General features: G+C 46.6%; 1 protein-coding gene across 2 annotated transcripts in view; it reads left to right on the forward strand.

Annotated features, from left to right (window-relative positions):
* Positions 1-17,848, forward strand: part of robo4 (roundabout, axon guidance receptor, homolog 4 (Drosophila)) — a 137,815-nt gene that overhangs the window by 10,581 nt on the left and 109,386 nt on the right. The window contains exon 2 of one of the 2 annotated variants that reach the window (XM_078531573.1): positions 11,896-12,222. The exons of the other annotated variant lie outside the window; for it this stretch is intronic. Coding sequence (XP_078387699.1) covers positions 11,896-12,222 — 327 coding nt within the window. The remainder of the gene's footprint in view (positions 1-11,895; positions 12,223-17,848) is intronic. 2 annotated transcript variants of the gene reach the window in all.

Here is a 17,848-nt window from a genome sequence, read left to right on the forward strand (position 1 = left end):
TTGGCTGGAAAGATAAGAATTAGTTAGGATTTTGACTCCTGACTAGGCCAAGGCTGGAACATGCACACGCGTACAGACATCTGAACAGACTTGATCAGTGAATAATCGCAATCCAAGCTCATAAATCAGGAAGCATCAATTTGACAAAGTAACTTTCAGTTAAGTTGTAGCCCTGTTGAAGGAGTCAGGGCTTGGTTCATTTTTTTGCCATTTTCATTCGCTGGGGCCTCTGCTACTCTCAAAAATAACAACAACTTGTATTTATATAGTTCTCTTGCATAGCAAAACATCCTAAGTCACTTCACAGGAGCATTATGAAACAAAATTTGGCACTGAGCCACATTATGAAGATATTGGGTTAGATGACCAAAAGAGGTAGGTTTTACAAAGCATCTCATAAAAGAAAAGCAAGGTGGAGAGGTAGGGAGGGAATTCCAGACCTTAGGGCTTTGGCAGCTGAAAGCATGGGCACTCTCTGTAAATAGTTTAACACCCAGATTTGGCAAACAATATGGGTATGGCGATGTCTTGGAGCTGGCTTCTCTCCCTTTACCATTGTCGATTGTTGTAAAAACCCATCTGGTTCACTAATATCCTTTACGGAAAGAAATCTGTCGTCCTTACCTGATCTGGCCTACATGTGACTCCAGACTCACAGCAATGTGGTTGACTCTTAAACACCCTCTGAAATGGCCTAGCAAGCCACTCAGTTGTAACAAACCGCTACAAAGACACAAAAAAAGAATGAAACCAGACGGACCACCCGGCATCGACCTTGGCACCAGAAACGACAGCAGCATTTGCAGCCCTGTCGTGCCCGCAAAGTCCTCCTTACTAACATCTGGGGGCTAGTGCCAAAATTGGGACACTGTCTCACAGACTAGTCAAGCAATAGCCTGACATTGTCATTCTCATGGAATAATACCTTACAGATAATGTCCCAGACACCACCATCACCATCCCTAAAGTATGTTCTGTCCCACCGGCAGGACAGACCCAGCAGAGGTGGCAGCACAGTGATATACACTTGGGAGGTAGTTGCCCTGGGAGTCCTCAACATAGACTCCAGTCCCCATGAAGTCTCATGGCATCAGGTCAAACATGGGCAAGGAAACCTCCTGCTGATTACCACGTACCCTCAGCTGATGAATCAGTGCACCTCCATGTTGAACATCACTTGGAGGAAGCACTGAGAGTGGCAAGAATGTACTCTGGGTGGGGGACTTCAAGGTCCATCACCGAGACTGGCTTGGTAGCATCACTACTGACCGAGCTGGCCGAGTCCTAAATGACATAGCGGCTAGACTGGGTCTGCTGCAGGTGGTGAGGGAACCAACAAGGGAGAAAAATATACTTAACCTCCTCCTCACCAACCTGCCTGCCGCAGATGCATCTGTCCATGACAGTATCGGCAGGAGTGACCACCAGACAGTCATTGTGGAGACGAAGTCCCACCTTCACGTTGAGGAAACCCTCCATCGTGTTATGTGGCGCTACCACTGTGCTAAATGGAATAGATTTCAAATAGATCTAGCAACTCAAGACTGGGCAACCATGAGGTGCTGTGGGCCATCAGCAGCAGCAGAATTGTAACCTCATGGCCTGGCATATCCCCCACTTTACCATTACCAACAAGCCAGGGGATCAACCCTGGTTCAATAAAGAGTTCAGGAGAGCATGCCAGGAGCAGCACCAGGCATACCTAAAAATGAGGTGTCAACCTGGTGAAGCTATAAATTAGGACTACTTGCATGCCAAACAGCATAAGCAGCAAGAGATAGACAGAGCTAAGCGATCCCACAACCAACGGATCAAATCTAAGCTTTGCAGCCTTGCCACATCCAGTCGTGAATGGTGGTGGACAATTAAACAACTTACTGGAGGAGGTGGCTCCACAAGTATCCCCATCCTCCATGATGGAGGAGCCCAGCACATCAGTGTAAAAGATAAGGCTGAAGCGTTCGTAACAATCTTCAGCCAGAAGTGCCAAGTGGATGATCCATCTCGGACTCCTCCGGAGGTCCCCAGTATCACAGCTGTCAGTCTTCAGCCAATTCGATTCACTCCACATGATATCAAGAAATGGCTGAAGGCACTGGATACTGCAAAGGCAATGGGCCTTGTCAATATTCCGGCAATAGTACTGAAGACTTGTGCTTCAGAACTTGCCGTGCCCCGAGCCAAGCTGTTCCAGTACAGCTACAACACTGGCATCTACCCGGCTATGTGGAAAATTGCCCAGTTATGTCCTGTACACAAAAAGCAGGACAAATCCAACCCGGCCAATTACCGCCCCATCAGTTTACTCTTGATAATCAGTAAAGTAATGGAAGGGGCCATCAACAGTGCTATCAAGCGGTACTTGCTCAGCAACAACCTGCTCACTGATGCCTAGTTTGGGTTCCGTAAGGGCCACTCAGCTCCTGACCTCGTTACATATTTGGTTTAAGCATGGACAAAAAAGCTGAATCCCAAGGTGAGGTGAGAGTGACTGCACTTGACATCAAGGCAGCATTTTGACCGAGAGTGGCATCAAGGAGCCCCAGCAAAATTGGAGTCAATGGGAATCAGGGGGAAAACTCTGCTGGTTTGAGTCATACCTAGCACAAAGGAAGATGGTTGTGGTTGTCAGAGGTCAGTCATCTCAGCTCCAGGACATCAGTGCAGGAGGTCCTCAGGGTAGTGTCCTAGGCCCAACCAGCTTTAGCTGCTTCATCAATGACCTTCCTTCCATCATAAGGTCAGAAGTGGGGATGTTCACTGATTGCACAATGTTCACAGAATCACAGTGCAGAAGAGGCCCTTTGTCCCATCGAGTCTGCACTGACATGTGAGAAACACCTGACCTACCTACCTAATCCCACTTACCAGCACTTGACCCATAGCCTTGAATGTTATAATGTGCTAAGTGCTCATCCAGGTACTTTTTAAAGGATGTGAGGCAATCCACCTCCACCACCCTCCCAAGGCAGTGCATTCCAGACCGTCACCACCCTCTGGGTAAAAATGTTTTTCCTCACATCCCCCCCTAAACCTCCCGCCCCTCACCTTGAAGTTATGCTCCCTTGTGACTGACCCTTCAACTAAGGGGAACAGCTGCTCCCTATCCACCCCGTCCATGCCCCTCATAATCTTGTACACCTTGATCAGGTCGCCCCTCAGTCTTCCCTGCTCCAACGAAAACAACCCAAGTCTATCCAACCTCTCTTCATAACTTAAATGTTTCATCCCAGGCAACATCCTGGTGAATTTCTGCACCCCTTCCAGTGCAATCACATCCTTCCTATAATGTGGCGACCAGAACTGCACACAGTACTCCAGCTGTGGCCTCACTAATGTTCTATACAACTCCAACATGACCTCCCTACTTTTGTAATCTATGCCTCGATTGATAAAGGCAAGTGTCCTATATGCCTTTTTCACCACCCCACTAACATGCCCCTCCACCTTCAGAGATCTATGGACACACACACCAAGGTCCCTTTGTTCCTCAGAACTTCCTAGTGCCATGCCATACATTGAATACTTCCTTGTCAAATTACTCCTTCCAAAGTGTATCACCTCACACTTTTCAGGGTTAAATTCCATCTGCCACTTATCTGCCCATTTGACCACCTCGTCCATATCTTCCTGTAGCCCAGGACACTCAACCTCACTGTTAACCACCCGGCCAATCTTTGTGTCATCCGCAAACTTACTAATCCTACCCCCCACATAGTCATCTATGTCGTTTAAATAAATGACAAATAATAGGGGACAGAGCACAGATCCCTGTGGTATGCCACTGGACACTGACTTCCAGTCACTAAAGCATCCTTCTGTCATCACCCTCTGCCTCCTACAACTAAGCCAATTTTGAATCCACCTTATCAAATTACCCTGTATCCCATGTTCCTTTGCCTTCTTTATAAGTCTCCCATGTGGGACCTTGTCAAAGGCTTTGCTGAAATCCATATAAACTACATCAACTACACTACTCTCATCTACACACCTGATCACCTCCTCAAAAAATTCAATCAAATTTGTTAGGCATGACCTCCCTTTGACAAAGCCATGCTGACTATCCCTGATCAAACCTTGCCTCTCCAAGTGGAGATAGATACTCTCCTTCAGAAATTTATATTTCTATTCGCAGTTCCTCAGATACTGAAGCAGTCCATGTCCAAATGCAGCAAGATCTGGGCAATATCCAGGCTCGGGCTGACAAGTAACATTCATGCCACACAAGTGTCAGGCAATGATCATCTCCAACAAGAGAGAATCCAACCATTGCCCTTGATGTTCAATGGCATTACCATCACTGAATTCCCCCACTATCAATATCCTGGGGGTTACCTTTGACCAGAAACTGAACTGGACTAGCCATATAAACACTGTGGCTACAAAAGCAGGTCAGAGGCCAGGAATCTTGCAATGAGTAACTCACCTCCTGACTCCCCAAAGCCTGTCCACCATCTACAAGGCACAAGTCAGCAGTGTGATGGAATACTCTCCACTTGCCTGGATGAGTGCAGCTCCTACAACACTGAAGAAGCTGGACACCATCCAGGACAAAGCACTCCGTTTGATTGGCACCACATCCACAAACATTCACTCCCTCCACCACCGACGCACAGTAGCAGCAGTGTGTACCATCTACAAGGTGCACTGCAGGAATTCACCAAGGCTCCTTAGACAGCACTTTTCAAACCCACAATCACTACTACATATTAGGGTAAGGGCAGCAGATAGATGGGAACATTATCTGGAAGTTCCCCTCCAAGTCACTCACCGTTCTGACTTGGAAATATATCGCCATTCCGTCACTGTCGTTGGGTCAAAATCCTGGAACACCCTAAAGGATATACCTACACCACATGGACTGCAGTGGTTCAAGAAGGCTGCTCACCACCACCTTCTCAGTGGTAACTAGGGATGGGCAATAAATGCTGGCCCAGCCAGCGAAGCCCACATCCCATGGATAAATAAAAAAAAACACCCCAGTGTTTTTTTGTCGTACTCCCCTGAGCTGAGTTCTCTCCTGCCCCACTCACCAATTGTCATCAAAATAATTAAGAAAAGCCTGTGAGCCACATGAGAAATAAAGTTGTTTTTTTAGAAAAAAACCACAACATAAAGTGAAACAAATGATACTTTATAGTCTCTTGGTGGAATCATCCCAGATTTGCACTAAGTCCTGTAGCAGGCGGGAAAAAGAATGTTTTTCCTGCCGGCCGCAATGGCGACTTTTCAGGCCGTATCATCCCAATCCCGTCTCATTAATCACGCATTCCCAGGAAACATGCTGTTTTGATGGAGGCAGGCTCTCATTCGCCAGGCACGCCATTACCTCACCTCTTCCTTATGCCGGGCGCCATATGTAAAGTGCAACCGCACGCCCACCTCTTAGTGTTTCCAGCCCAGGACTGCTGGACAGCAGACATGGCCTCGGAAACCAAGAAGACTGTAGCCCCCTGAATCAGTGACGCTTCCCTGGGGTGCCTTCTGGACACCGTTGGAGTATGCCACGATATCCTCTACCCCTGCTCTGGCTGCAGGAGGCCCATCATTGTCACCATTCCAGCTTGGGAGGCAGTGGCAAAGGTGGTCAGTGCCAATGCTGCATAGAAGAGGTCAACCAACCAGTGCTGAAAGAGGATGAATGATCTCATCCGTGCAGCCAGGGTAAGGCAACCATCTCATCACTCTAAACTCTCACACTCACAAACCCATCACACATTCACTGGTATCTCATTCACTGCCAGCTTAACGGACATCACCACGCACTCTCTCACACAAACCCTCACATCTCCATCTGGTCTCATCTCCTCTGCAAACTGCCTCACTGGCCCTCACCCTCTTGAGGCCACAGATCAAAATGTGTTCCCCCACACATCCTGGTATAACTCACACTCCACCCCCCATTCCCCAATAATTCCCTGGCCCTGCAGACTCTTCCCTTGCCTCAGGCCAATTCTCCCCCTTCCACAAACAAGCCATAGCCCTGCAGCCATTGGAAAGCCACCCCCGCCTTACGGCTGGTCTCGTAAGTAGAGACCTGCCCGTGAGCCCCCCGCCAAAAGTGATGTGGTGCTGCCTGGGAAACCTGGTGCTGAGCGCTGCCTGAAGCAAGGTAGGCAAACAAACCTCGAAGTGCTGAGCAAAGTGCAGCTCGCCAAGTGCACGTCGCTTATGTTCAGTTGTGAAACACATGCAATCATGCTGACATGCTCGGATGATCCAGCGTGGAGGGATGATTCTGGTGAGCTGGGCTTATAATGATATGCAGATGTACTACAATAAAATTCCTGACATGCGGTGGTGGGAAACACAGCGACCATTGACGGGCAGAACGGACAGTTGCAGCCCCGTTTCACGATAGCATGAAACCCATTTTTGGCCTTCCTGCCATATTGCCCACCACCAGCGGACATGGAAATTCCACCCTCTGCCTCTTTACATCAACATAAAACCTGTGTGTTCTAGGCAATGTTTCCTTGCTTCTTGTGAGCTCCTGAAGGTGTGTCCCCAGAGGGTTATGGAAGCAAGGTGGTTAAACGGAAATGAGACACAGAGCAGTCATTATCTAACTGAAAGGGAGACAAAGCTTGACGGGCTGAAGAGCCACCTTTTGTTTCTTGTCCACTTTGACCATCCTGAGAAAACAAAGCTGGAAAAAAAAAGGTAATGCAAGGTTTAATTGTGGGACAGAAAATATGCAAAAATAAACAAACAGGCAACACAACTAAACAAAAAGAACCACTGTGTATGAGGGATCTGAAAAACACAAGTTTAATCTAACTAATGCTACTTAGTCTGAGCTGAATTGTTTGATCCCAGCCAGGGTGGCTATATTCCAGTCGATTTTGGTGCCCTGGGCTGGGAGGGTAATGCCAGCCAAGATTCCTGCTCCTGATTGTTTTCCTGCTATCCGTGCTGCTATAACCCATGTTGGAAAGTTGCAACGGGCATCTACTGAGGACAGGAATTCATCTCTAAAGGTAGTATTGCTAAACCAATCAAACAGGGGAGGAGCTGGATGGTCGTGTAACAATGGTGGCAACTCATTCAAATCTCACTGAAACAAGTTGTGGAACTGATTTCAGTGATCTGGTAATTTATGGACGGGCACAAGGAAAGGAAAATGACAATGGCAGTGACTGTCCAGGAAGAAAAATCAATTATCGATGGGACCAGTTATCAATGGAAATTGGAACTCGTCCAGTTGAGCTACTGTGGATTGTTGTGAAAATCCAACTGGTCCACTAATACCCTTCAAAGAAGAGAAACTGCCACCTCTACTTGGCCTGCTCATTGGTTCCCTCAGGAAGGGAAGGGGGAATAAACATTGCCCTGCCCTCTCTTCCAACAATTTCAACAAACCACTTGTTGCTGGCACTGTTCATGAGAATGCGATACACAAACAAGTATTGGCACTGTATCAAGTTAGAAAGTCTGCAGCTTCACTAGTGAAGCCTTTTTCCAGCGATTCTGTTAACCTGCCAAACATATCCTTTAAATATCTTTTCACCTAGTGTTACCAGTGACAGATTCATGTACCACATTGAAGCACAATCTGGCATCAATAAACCAGATTAAATGGTCCGCGTTGCCTCACATACAAAGACACCAATGACAATATCCTAACACAAACATCACTCTTTCAGAATCCCTATGGAATAAAAATGCAGTCATCCTGACATCAAGCCTCAATAGTTGTTCAGAATGGAGCTGACGCTGTTTCCATAGCCAGCCATCGGCTCCGCACTTACATCCTCTGACTTCCTGTCTGTGGTAGAAATAACCCAATTTTCATATTGACCTATTTCCCACCCCCACTCCCCACCATTGCAGTGACTGAACATGGAAAGAGCTTTCAAGTCAGAATTAATAAAAAAGGAAGTTGGGGAACTGCCATCCTGATGCAGGATGTCTGAGGCCGGGGCTGTGTCAAACTACAGGAAATTCCAACAAAATCAGCACCTGATAAGTGAATAGAATGGAAAATCCTTTGTCCACACTCCAATTTCCCGATATTCTACCAGAAGTTTCATGACAAAAGCTTATGGGAGCCTCGTGACTAAATCAGTCTCAGAGTTAAAGGTTTAGGCCTGAATTTTGGCTCCTGAATCTGGAATGCAGTGTCGGGAAAATTCCCTGCTCCGCAAACCTGACTCGGGGGAAAAGTGCCCCAAACAGTCAGATTTTCGTTTCAGGGCTGGGGGAAGTTGTTAACAGTAGTAGGACCTCCCCGTCCCCTGAAACAGTGTGGAGGCAGCCACAGGGGCTGCCAGATGAAGAGGCAGGCTACCTGAAAGTTCTCCTGGACTTCATCCCAGCTGTTTTAAAAAAAAACAGCCCTCCAGCCCTCACCCTTTATCCACCACACACTCCCCATGCCTCATCCATGCCAACCCATGGCCCCTCATACCCTCTATGCCAACCTATGCCCCTCTAACAATCCCCATGGTCCTTTATAGCCCCATGTCAACTTCATGCCAACTCATGTCATCCCATGCCCCCACTCACCACCCTTTGTCCTTATACCCTCCATCCCAATTCGCACAGTATCCACCATTGGCGGACCTCAGGATCCATGCTGAAATGAAATACAACAAAGTTCTAAGTGTCTATTGCAGACTTTTTTTTATAAAAACAAACTCATTCAAAAAGCTCATACACTACACTTACATTCCTTCAATACATAATCCCTTATAAAAACAAACATTACATTCAAGTGCTTAATTCATTATAAAACAAATATTTGTATTCATAGTCCCACATCAAAGACTTCATAACAACTAGGAGCTGTCAAACTGAACTGACAGGCACTCCACTGTGATAATGATATGTTGTGAAATCAGTCATGTAGCACAAATCCTATGATGATAGGCTTATGTCAACAGACAGAGCAAATAGCAAGCACTGTTTTTTCAAACTGCAGCATTTTAAAAAGATTAAAGGGCAGATTTAAATGCCTATACAGCTTGACCGTTCCAATGAGTTTATTCACTTTTTAAACACATTCATGTCTACTTTTAACAATCCCAAAGGGCACTTGACCTCTCAGAAAGGTGTCCCTGGACCTATCCAAAAGGTTCCCATACCTCCCCAAAAAGGTATCTACCTCTCCAAAGAACTCTGGCAGATATTGGACCTACTCCTGAAAGGTCTAAAGCCTACAAGTCATATTTTGGGCATCTCAGTTACTAAAATTGAATATATTTGAAGGCCGCTGCACTTTTACAGGTGCGTTTGGAGGTTTGCTGGCATCTATTGATCCATATCCCACTGACAGTCAGCAGCTTCAGGAGAGAAAGGGAAGGGATGAAAATTCACAACCTCTCCCTTCAAAAACTGCAGCAATGAAATGTTCCCTTGTAGCTTGATGGATAATCCTTTTAGTCTAGGTCCAGCTCTTGCATGTATGTTTGACATTTCAACCCAAAAGCTTCCCAAAGAAAGACCTTGGCAGATTGTACTATGGCCATGTGTTACGCTAGTCAATCTTTAAGATAGGAAGTGAAACTGAGGCTGCAGCTGCCCTCTTGGATGGGTGTAAAAGATTCAATGGCAGTATTTCAAAGAACGGCAGGACAGTTCTCCCTGATGTCCTGGTCAATATTTATCCTTAATTCAACATGTATAAAAAAAACAGATTATCTGCTCACTATCACATTACAGTTTGTGTGACCTTGCTGTGAATAATTTGGCTTCCACGTTTCCTACAACAGTGTCTACACTTCAAAAGTGTAAAATGCTCTGGGATGTCCTGCAGTGAAAGGAGAGATTCAGATCAACTTTCTTGTATATTGCTGTGCTTTTGTGAATGAGGTCTCACCCACCTGGTATTGCTTTTTGTGTTTTTTAGAAGTTGCAGGTTCCCTTTTCATCATCACCAAAACTTGGTGTACACTTTCTGTGGCTTGATGACCAGGGCACCACTCCATGTGGGGTATTGAGAAGCTCCAACTATGGAGACTTGCAATGTACAGTTCTGGTGGTTATGTCCCAGCGTTCATGGTTAACTATACAAATTCTAAAACCTTGCCAATTAATTATCTAGTGGGGGAGTGAACACTAATATGATTTCCTTATAAACTGGTGCAACTTACTGTTCGATAATGTAGAAACTTGGAATTACACTTATCTCTTGCTCCCAATTTATAATAAACTCGGATCTAGAACAGATGTATCAAGACTTTTGTTGATATAAAGAGTACAAAGGACTCCTTTCCTGCATGACATTGCGGTGAGTCATACTGGAACTCAGCACCGTCCAGCATGATGTTCGGGCTGGGTCATAGGTGATCAGAATAACAAGATCTCAGTGTACGTGATGTACGATTTGAAAAGATTTCCTGTTTTGTTAGCTATGCGAGGGAAGCAGTGTGGATGTTTTTCATCCTTTCTGTCTGAGCGTGGCCTTGCACAGAGAAAGTATTATTCAACAGTGCGGTCCCTGAGCATGCACGCTCACAGGCCGTACTCACTCGCAGGCTTAGAGGCTGCATTCACACGCACGCTCATGGGCCACACTCACTCGCGCAGTCATGGGCTGTATGCACTCACGTGTTCACTCACACATTCAAAGGCCATTAAGCAACAACAAATCAGCTATATTCCCAAAGCCATTTTATTCTTGCACTTTGGACATCATCAGCTACAGACAGGCTAAAGGTGGCCATGAAGGGATTTGGGACAGCTAGCTAATAAATTAAATTCAGCGACAGGATTTGATTTAACAGTGACAAAGGTGGAACTTGCTGCTCATTTATATAAGGGACAACAATGAGTCCAATGCTTTATGCTTTTGGCAACTAATCTATGAGTACTCCTAGATTTAATGCCAAGGAAGTCAATCTGTACTCTTACCATCCAGTGCTCCAAATTGGGTGCGGCAAAGGTTGGGTGCAAAAGAGAACTTCTTTTCACTGCTACACCAGGTAATCTTTGGTTGGGTAGAATGTAAGTTAGATGCTGGGGCAAAAACTGAAAAACAATTATTCATTAACAAAGGCAAAAAGAAACGAGCGGTGTTTTGGATGCCCTCAACAGGAGTGAAACTAGAAAATTGGTCACTGAGATGAGATGAGTTGGCTGATCTCAGCCTGGGCAGCAGGGGGGATACCCCTGGGTTAGAGAGAGGAAAATTGGCCAGGGTTCCCATTCCTGATGGGATAACCCCATCTGCACATTTGCGCCAGTGTGGTGGGCATTGGGTGAAAGTAAGATTGCACCCTTCTGCGATGGCCTCCAAATCTTGTTGTGCAGAGTCCTACATGAAGAACATCCACTTCAGTGAGGTACTAGGCTGATTTAGTGGCTCTGAAACTGTATGGCAGCACTTGTTTAAAAAATAGGTAATTTGTGGAATTGTTGCCGACAAGGCTGGTATTTATTACCTGTCTTGGCCACTTTAGAGCTAACCCAGTTGGTGTGGGACTGAAGTCACATCTAGGCCAGATTTCCTTCTCTAGCGAACATTAATAAGCCAGCTGTGCTTTTCCAACAGCTTTGTGGTCATTTTTACTGAGACCAGCTTTTTATTTCCAGGTATTTCTAGAAGATGAATTCAAATTTTCTAATTTCTCAAAACTGACGTAGAATTTGAACACGCTCCCTCTAGGTTACTACTGGTCCAGTAACAACCACTACCACACCACCAAACCTGCTCATCTAGCTCTGAAGAACGGTCATACAGACTCCAAACGTTAACTCCGTTTCTCTCCCCACAGATGCTGAGTTTTCCAGCATTTTCTGTTTTTGTGTCAGATTTCCAGCATCCGCAGCATTTCGCTTTTGTCTGTCCGTGTAGCTCTTGTGCGATTTTTAAGATTCGACTGATGAAATAGACCAGGTGTGGAGGCGGGTCATAACCTCAACCGCTGCTGATAACTGGAATTTATCATTCAGGTTTCAGGCCGCGGCTGGACGAATATCCCCCTCTGATAATCGAACATCCGACCGACCTGGCGGTCTGCAGAGGGGAGCCGGCTACCCTGAACTGCCGGGCGGAGGGGAGGCCACAGCCGGTCATTGAGTGGTACAGGAACGGCGAGCGCGTGGAGACCAGCGAGGATGACCCTCAGTCCCAGCGCACCCTCCTGCCTCATGGCTCACTCTTCTTCTACCAGCTGAGCCAGGGGCGCAAGGGGAAGTCCGACGAGGGCGTGTACACGTGTGTGGCGCGCAACCACCTGGGATACGTTGTAAGCAGGAACGCGTCGCTCTACGTGGCATGTGAGTAGTCTGCTCCTTTTGATGGCCGTGCGGTTTTCCAGTGACGCAGACGGGTTGGAAGGTCTGCTCGGGACTCGAAACGTTAACTCTTGTCTTTCTCTCCACAGATGCTGTCAGGCCTGCCGAGTTTTTCCAGCAATTTTTAGCTTCTGTTGGTTAAAAGGTAGTTTCCCCCCCAACCCCATGTGATAGTGGGAAACGGTACCATTTTAAACGGCGCGCGAGAACATCGACACGTCAATCTTTGAACAGAACAACCTGAGGAGGTTGTTTTTTTTTGGTGGGTGGAGAGGGGAAGCACGCGGGTATTGGGCGGAGACATTTATTTCTTCGCCTTTAAAAGTAGCTCCATTGCGGTCGGCAGCTGCGGGGTTATTTAGCAGACATCTGCAAACGCCGCCCGCCAGTCAGGGCCAAAATGGCAGAGGCGCAGCATCACCCCCACCCTCACCCCCCTCCCCCCACCACCCTCACCCCTCCCCCCCACCCTCACCCCCTCCCCCCCGCCCTCCCCCCTCACCCCCCACCTTCCCCCCTCCCCCTCTCCCTCCCCACCCTCCCATCTCCCCCTCTCCCTCACCCCTACCCCCCATTCCCCTCACCTCCCTCTCCTCCACCTCCCCCCCTCATCCCCCTCTCCTTCCCCCCCACCCTCATCCCCCTCCCTCACCTTCCCCACCCCCTCCCTCCCTCCCCTCTCCCCCTCACCTGTACCCCCTCACCCCCTATCCCTCTCCCTCACCCCCTATCCCTCTCCCTCACCACCCCCTCTCCAACACACACATACACACACACACACACACCCCCCGCCCCCCGGCCAACGGCAGTTTTTTTTTCCCATCAGCCTCGAGCTGAAGTGCCTGTCCAGACCGGGTGGTTAATTTGCCACTGTTCTGATTAATAATTTGCGATCTTTGTCTGTCACAGGTTCTGAGGTATTCCCGCTCCATTTGCTTCATGGTGGCCGGGTTTCATCCTCCAGGCGCTTTTCGCTTCGCCCACGTTTTGCTTTGTGGTTTTTTTTTTTGGTTGGGGGGGTGGGATTCGAATTTAACCTCCATCTCTGATTGAATACCCCTTATGATCGATATCTCTGATTATATTTTGGAGATGCTAAAATACAACTCGTCCCGCAGAACGAATTCAGCACCAGAAAGGTAGTGGCGTCCGATGTTAGCTCCTCACTGAGCCTCTGGATGTTAACATCTTTTTCTTTGAAGTGTCCCCAAAATCCTTCCAAGGTAAACTGGATGCTCAGCCGCAGGATGACATTTAAGAGGAAAAGGGTTTGAGTGGTAGCAGAGCAAGTGGGGTTACACAGGTGTCTCAGAAGCTACCTGAGATGGCTTATAGCCTGCATCAAACGAAAATTATATGTAAAAACTACGATACATATGAAAATATTCTAGATGTGTCACTATTTATAATTGGCAGGCTTTTTGATTGAATCAGCACACAGGTAAGGGAGTGAAAATACAAGGGGTAGTGTCAATAGAATAACTAGCAATAACTATTTAATGCTCAATGGAAGTGGTAAATGACATGGGTAACATGAATTGAACAGTTGTGTCCAATTTATAAATAACCTGTCAAAACAAAAGCATCCACTGCTCTTTAAAAGCAACACGCGCTGGAGGTTTTCTAGCCCCAGGGTGTTTGTGCTTCCACTTGCTGCTTTAGGGTGGGGATGATGTTTCAAGAATGGTAAATGAGTTAACTTTACAACCAGAGAATTACTTTACTATTTGCAGTTAAACGACATTTACAGGACAAGTGCATTGCTTGTGCAGTTACATATGTGGACAAGTGCAAAATCAGAGACTTAATCACTGAGCAGTGATAGGTGAGTGGGACTAAGTATCGTTTAAAATTCAGCTGATATTTGTTGGGAATGATTTAAGGTTGAGGGTTTGTATAGGATATGCCCCACTTTCATTGCCCATAGGTAAATGGGTGTGTGGTTGTACTAGACAAATGCAAAACCTCCACAGTTGAGGTTATTGAAACAACTAAAACATTTTTGACACGGGGAAATAATTCTTTGTTATACTTGTGGCATTGCCTCCCCATTCTTCTAAACAAATTTTAGTTTGATGCCAGTTAGTGACTGGATATGTTACACTATTTCAGACTTTCATCTTGTTCTTAACGCCTCCATCTCCAATCAGCATGGTCTGAGGACCCTCCACTAATTCCTTGAACAGCAGCCTAACCCCAGTCCCCATCCACCACCCTCTGCTTGGCTGAACTTATTCTACCTAATTTCTCTCAAGCTGTCTCACTTCCTGGGGAGGGGAGTGCTGCTATGGTAACTGCATGGGACATAGTTGTCTTTTTTGTGGGGTGTGTGGAACATTCCTTGTTCCAGTCGTTCTAAGCCCCCATTCTTGCAACTCTTTCTGGTATCCTGCTGACTGTAACAGTGCTGTACCACCTTTCTCTCACCTTCGGATGGCCCATCTCTGACACTTCCTCTATTTCTGTCTCCATTTCTAGGGATGGGCTGATTACTAATAACCATTATAACCTGACTCCCACAGAAACCTTGATTACACTTCCTCACACTCTGCATCCTGTATGAACTGCCATTTTCTCCATTGTATCTGTTCTGATGATGCAACCCTCCACAATAACACTTTTTGTTATGTCTTCCTTTTCCCTCATTTAAACCCACTGTGGTTGACAGCCCTCCACTGTGTCAAATCCATTTCCTGCATTTCTGCTGTTGCCCCTTTTCACTCCCGCTGGCCTCCACATTCAAAGGAATCGACTCTGCCACCTCCTGCACGATGCCACCAACAAGCACATTTTCCCCCACCCCTCCTCTGTCAGTATGCTAAAGAGGCCATTTCTCCATGGCACCCTGGCCCGCTCCTTATCCCAACGTCTGGTTCCCTTTCTGCAGCATCTTCTCATGCAATCACAGGAGGTGTAGCACCTGCCCTTTCACCTCCTCACTGTCCAAGGCCCCAAATATTCCTTCCAGATGAAGCAGTGATTTACTTGTACTACTTCCTCCATTTTGAATTTTTTGCCTCGTGCTGGTTTAAATCTCAGTCTCTAACCTAGACCAGATTACCCTTTTGTTCTTCCCCTCGGGATTGTTCAGCAAATGCTACCCAATTGCGAATCACATCTAATGTTAGATATCATGTTCTGAGTTTTGCAAGCACGGGTCGGTTGAGTACAGTCAGTACCCTGCCTATTGCAAACAGCCACGGTTGTTGCATATGGTTCACTAGTCGTTGGGACATAATGGGTTTCGTACCTGGCATCACACTGGCACTAAAGTTTATATACCACATTACTCGTTTGCGTGGTAGGTCAAATGTCTTTTATACAGTGAGATATTATGATCTGAAATGCACTGCCAGACGGTGGTGGAATCAGATTCATTAGTATCATTGAAAAGAAAATTGGATAGATACTTGAAAAGGAAAATATTGCTTGACTATAGGGGAAGAGCATGGGAGTGGGTCCAACTGGATAGTTCTTTCAAAACAGCAGCATTAGCACAATGGGCTGAATGGTCAACTTCTGTGCTGAAAGATTCCAAAAGTATGGACCAGGAAAGTTCCAGCTTGAATCATTAGTTTGTACCCAGTCTACTGATGCAACAATGGGGTGAGATGCCACCACTATCCCTGGGCTAGGAAGTGGTTAAAAAAGCCAGGGCTTCTATTCACAATGTTGTTCAATAACTTCTGCTGGACAGTGTGTGAGAACAAGTTCCAGGAAAAGGAAATATGTGTAACTAGTGATCATCTCCATCAACCAAACCTCAGGGACTTGCTTTGGCCTCTTAATTTCCTATTAAATCATGCCAAGCTTTTATAAATGTGCAAATATCATGCAGTACTTACCTCTTTATACAACATTACCTCTGCCTCGATCAGAACTGATCCAACTCCAGTACAGCTACAACACTGGCATTCGCCCGGCTGTTTGGAAAACTGCCCAAGTATGTCCTGTACACACAAAAGTAGGACAAATCCAACCCGGCCAATTACAGCCACATCAGCCTAATCTCGATCATCAGTAAAGTAATGGAAGGGGTCATCAACAGTGCTATTAAGCGGCACTTGCTTAGCAATAACTTGCTCACTGTTGCCAGTTTGGGTTCCGTCAGGGCCATTGACCTCGTTCAGCCCAGATTCAGCTCCTGATCTCGTTACAGCCTTGGTTCAAACATGGACAAAAGAGCTGAACTCCAGAGGTGAGGTGAGAGTGACTGCCCTTGACATCAAGGCCGCATTTGACCGAGTGTGGCATCAAGGAACCCTAGCAAAACTGGAGTCAATGGGAATCAGAGGGAAAACTCTCCATTGTTTGGAGCCATACCTAGAACAAAGGAAGATGGTTGTGGTTGTTGGAGGTCAATCGTCTCGGCTCCAGGACATCACTGCAGGAGTTCCTCAGGTTAGTGTCCTCGGCCCAACCATCTTCAACTGCTTCATCAATGACCTTCCTTCCATCATAAGGTCAGAAGTGGGGAAGTTCGCTGATGATTGCACAATGTTCAGCACCATTCGCGACGACTCAGATACTGAAGCAGTCCATGTCCAAATGCAGCAAGACCTGGACAATATCCAGGGTTGGGCTGACAAGTGGCAAGTAACATTTGTACCACACATTGCCAAGCAATGACCATCTCCAACAAGTAAGAATCTAACCATTGCCCCATGATGTTCAATGGCATTACTATCACGGAATCCCCCACTATCAACATCCTGGGGGTTACCATTGACCAGAAACTGAACTGGACTAGCCATATAAATACTGTGCCAATAAGAGCAGGTCAGAGGCTAGGAATGGTGCAACAGATAACTCACCTCCTGACTCCCCAAAGCCTGTCCACCATCTACAAGGCACAAGTCAGAAGTGTGATGGAATGCTCCCGACTTGCCTAGATGAGTGCAGCTCCCACAATGCTCAAGAAGCTTGACACCGTCCAGGACAAAGCAGCCCGCTTGACTGGCACCACATCCACAAACATTCACTCCACCACCAACGCACAGTATCAGCTGTGTGTACCATCTACAAGATGCACTACAGGAATTCACCAAGGCTCCTTAGACAGCACCTTCCAAACCCACGACCATTACCATCTAGAAGCATAGGGGCAGCAGATTGATGGGAACACCACCACCTGCAAATTCCCCTCCTAATCACTTACCATCCTGACTTGGAAATATATTGCCGTCGCTAGGTCAAAATCCTGGAACTTCCTTCCCGACAGCACTGTGGGTCTAAGTACATGGACTGCAGCAATTTTCAAGAAGGCAGCTCACCACCATCGTCTCAAGGGCAACTAGGAATGGGCAATAAATGCTGGCCCAGCCACTGAAACCCACATCCTGTGACTGAATGAAAAGAAACATCTACTTCTCAAAGGAATCCAGTGAATCAGCTTTCACCCCATGAACTGACACTTCCACACATCCACAATTCTCTGGGATAAGGATTACCTGCTGATATCTAACCTAGTTCTGGTCTTACAATAGTTTTGAGGTTATGTCTTTGCAGCTGCTGTCACACTCCATTTGAACACCATGATCCATTTCTAAAGCTTTCACTTTCCCTCAATCTGCCCTTAATTTACTCATGCTATTTTCCCTCCAAAGAG

Source organism: Cetorhinus maximus, chromosome 2 (assembly GCF_964194155.1).
Source record: "Cetorhinus maximus chromosome 2, sCetMax3.hap1.1, whole genome shotgun sequence".
Lineage (NCBI taxonomy): Eukaryota > Metazoa > Chordata > Chondrichthyes > Lamniformes > Cetorhinidae > Cetorhinus > Cetorhinus maximus.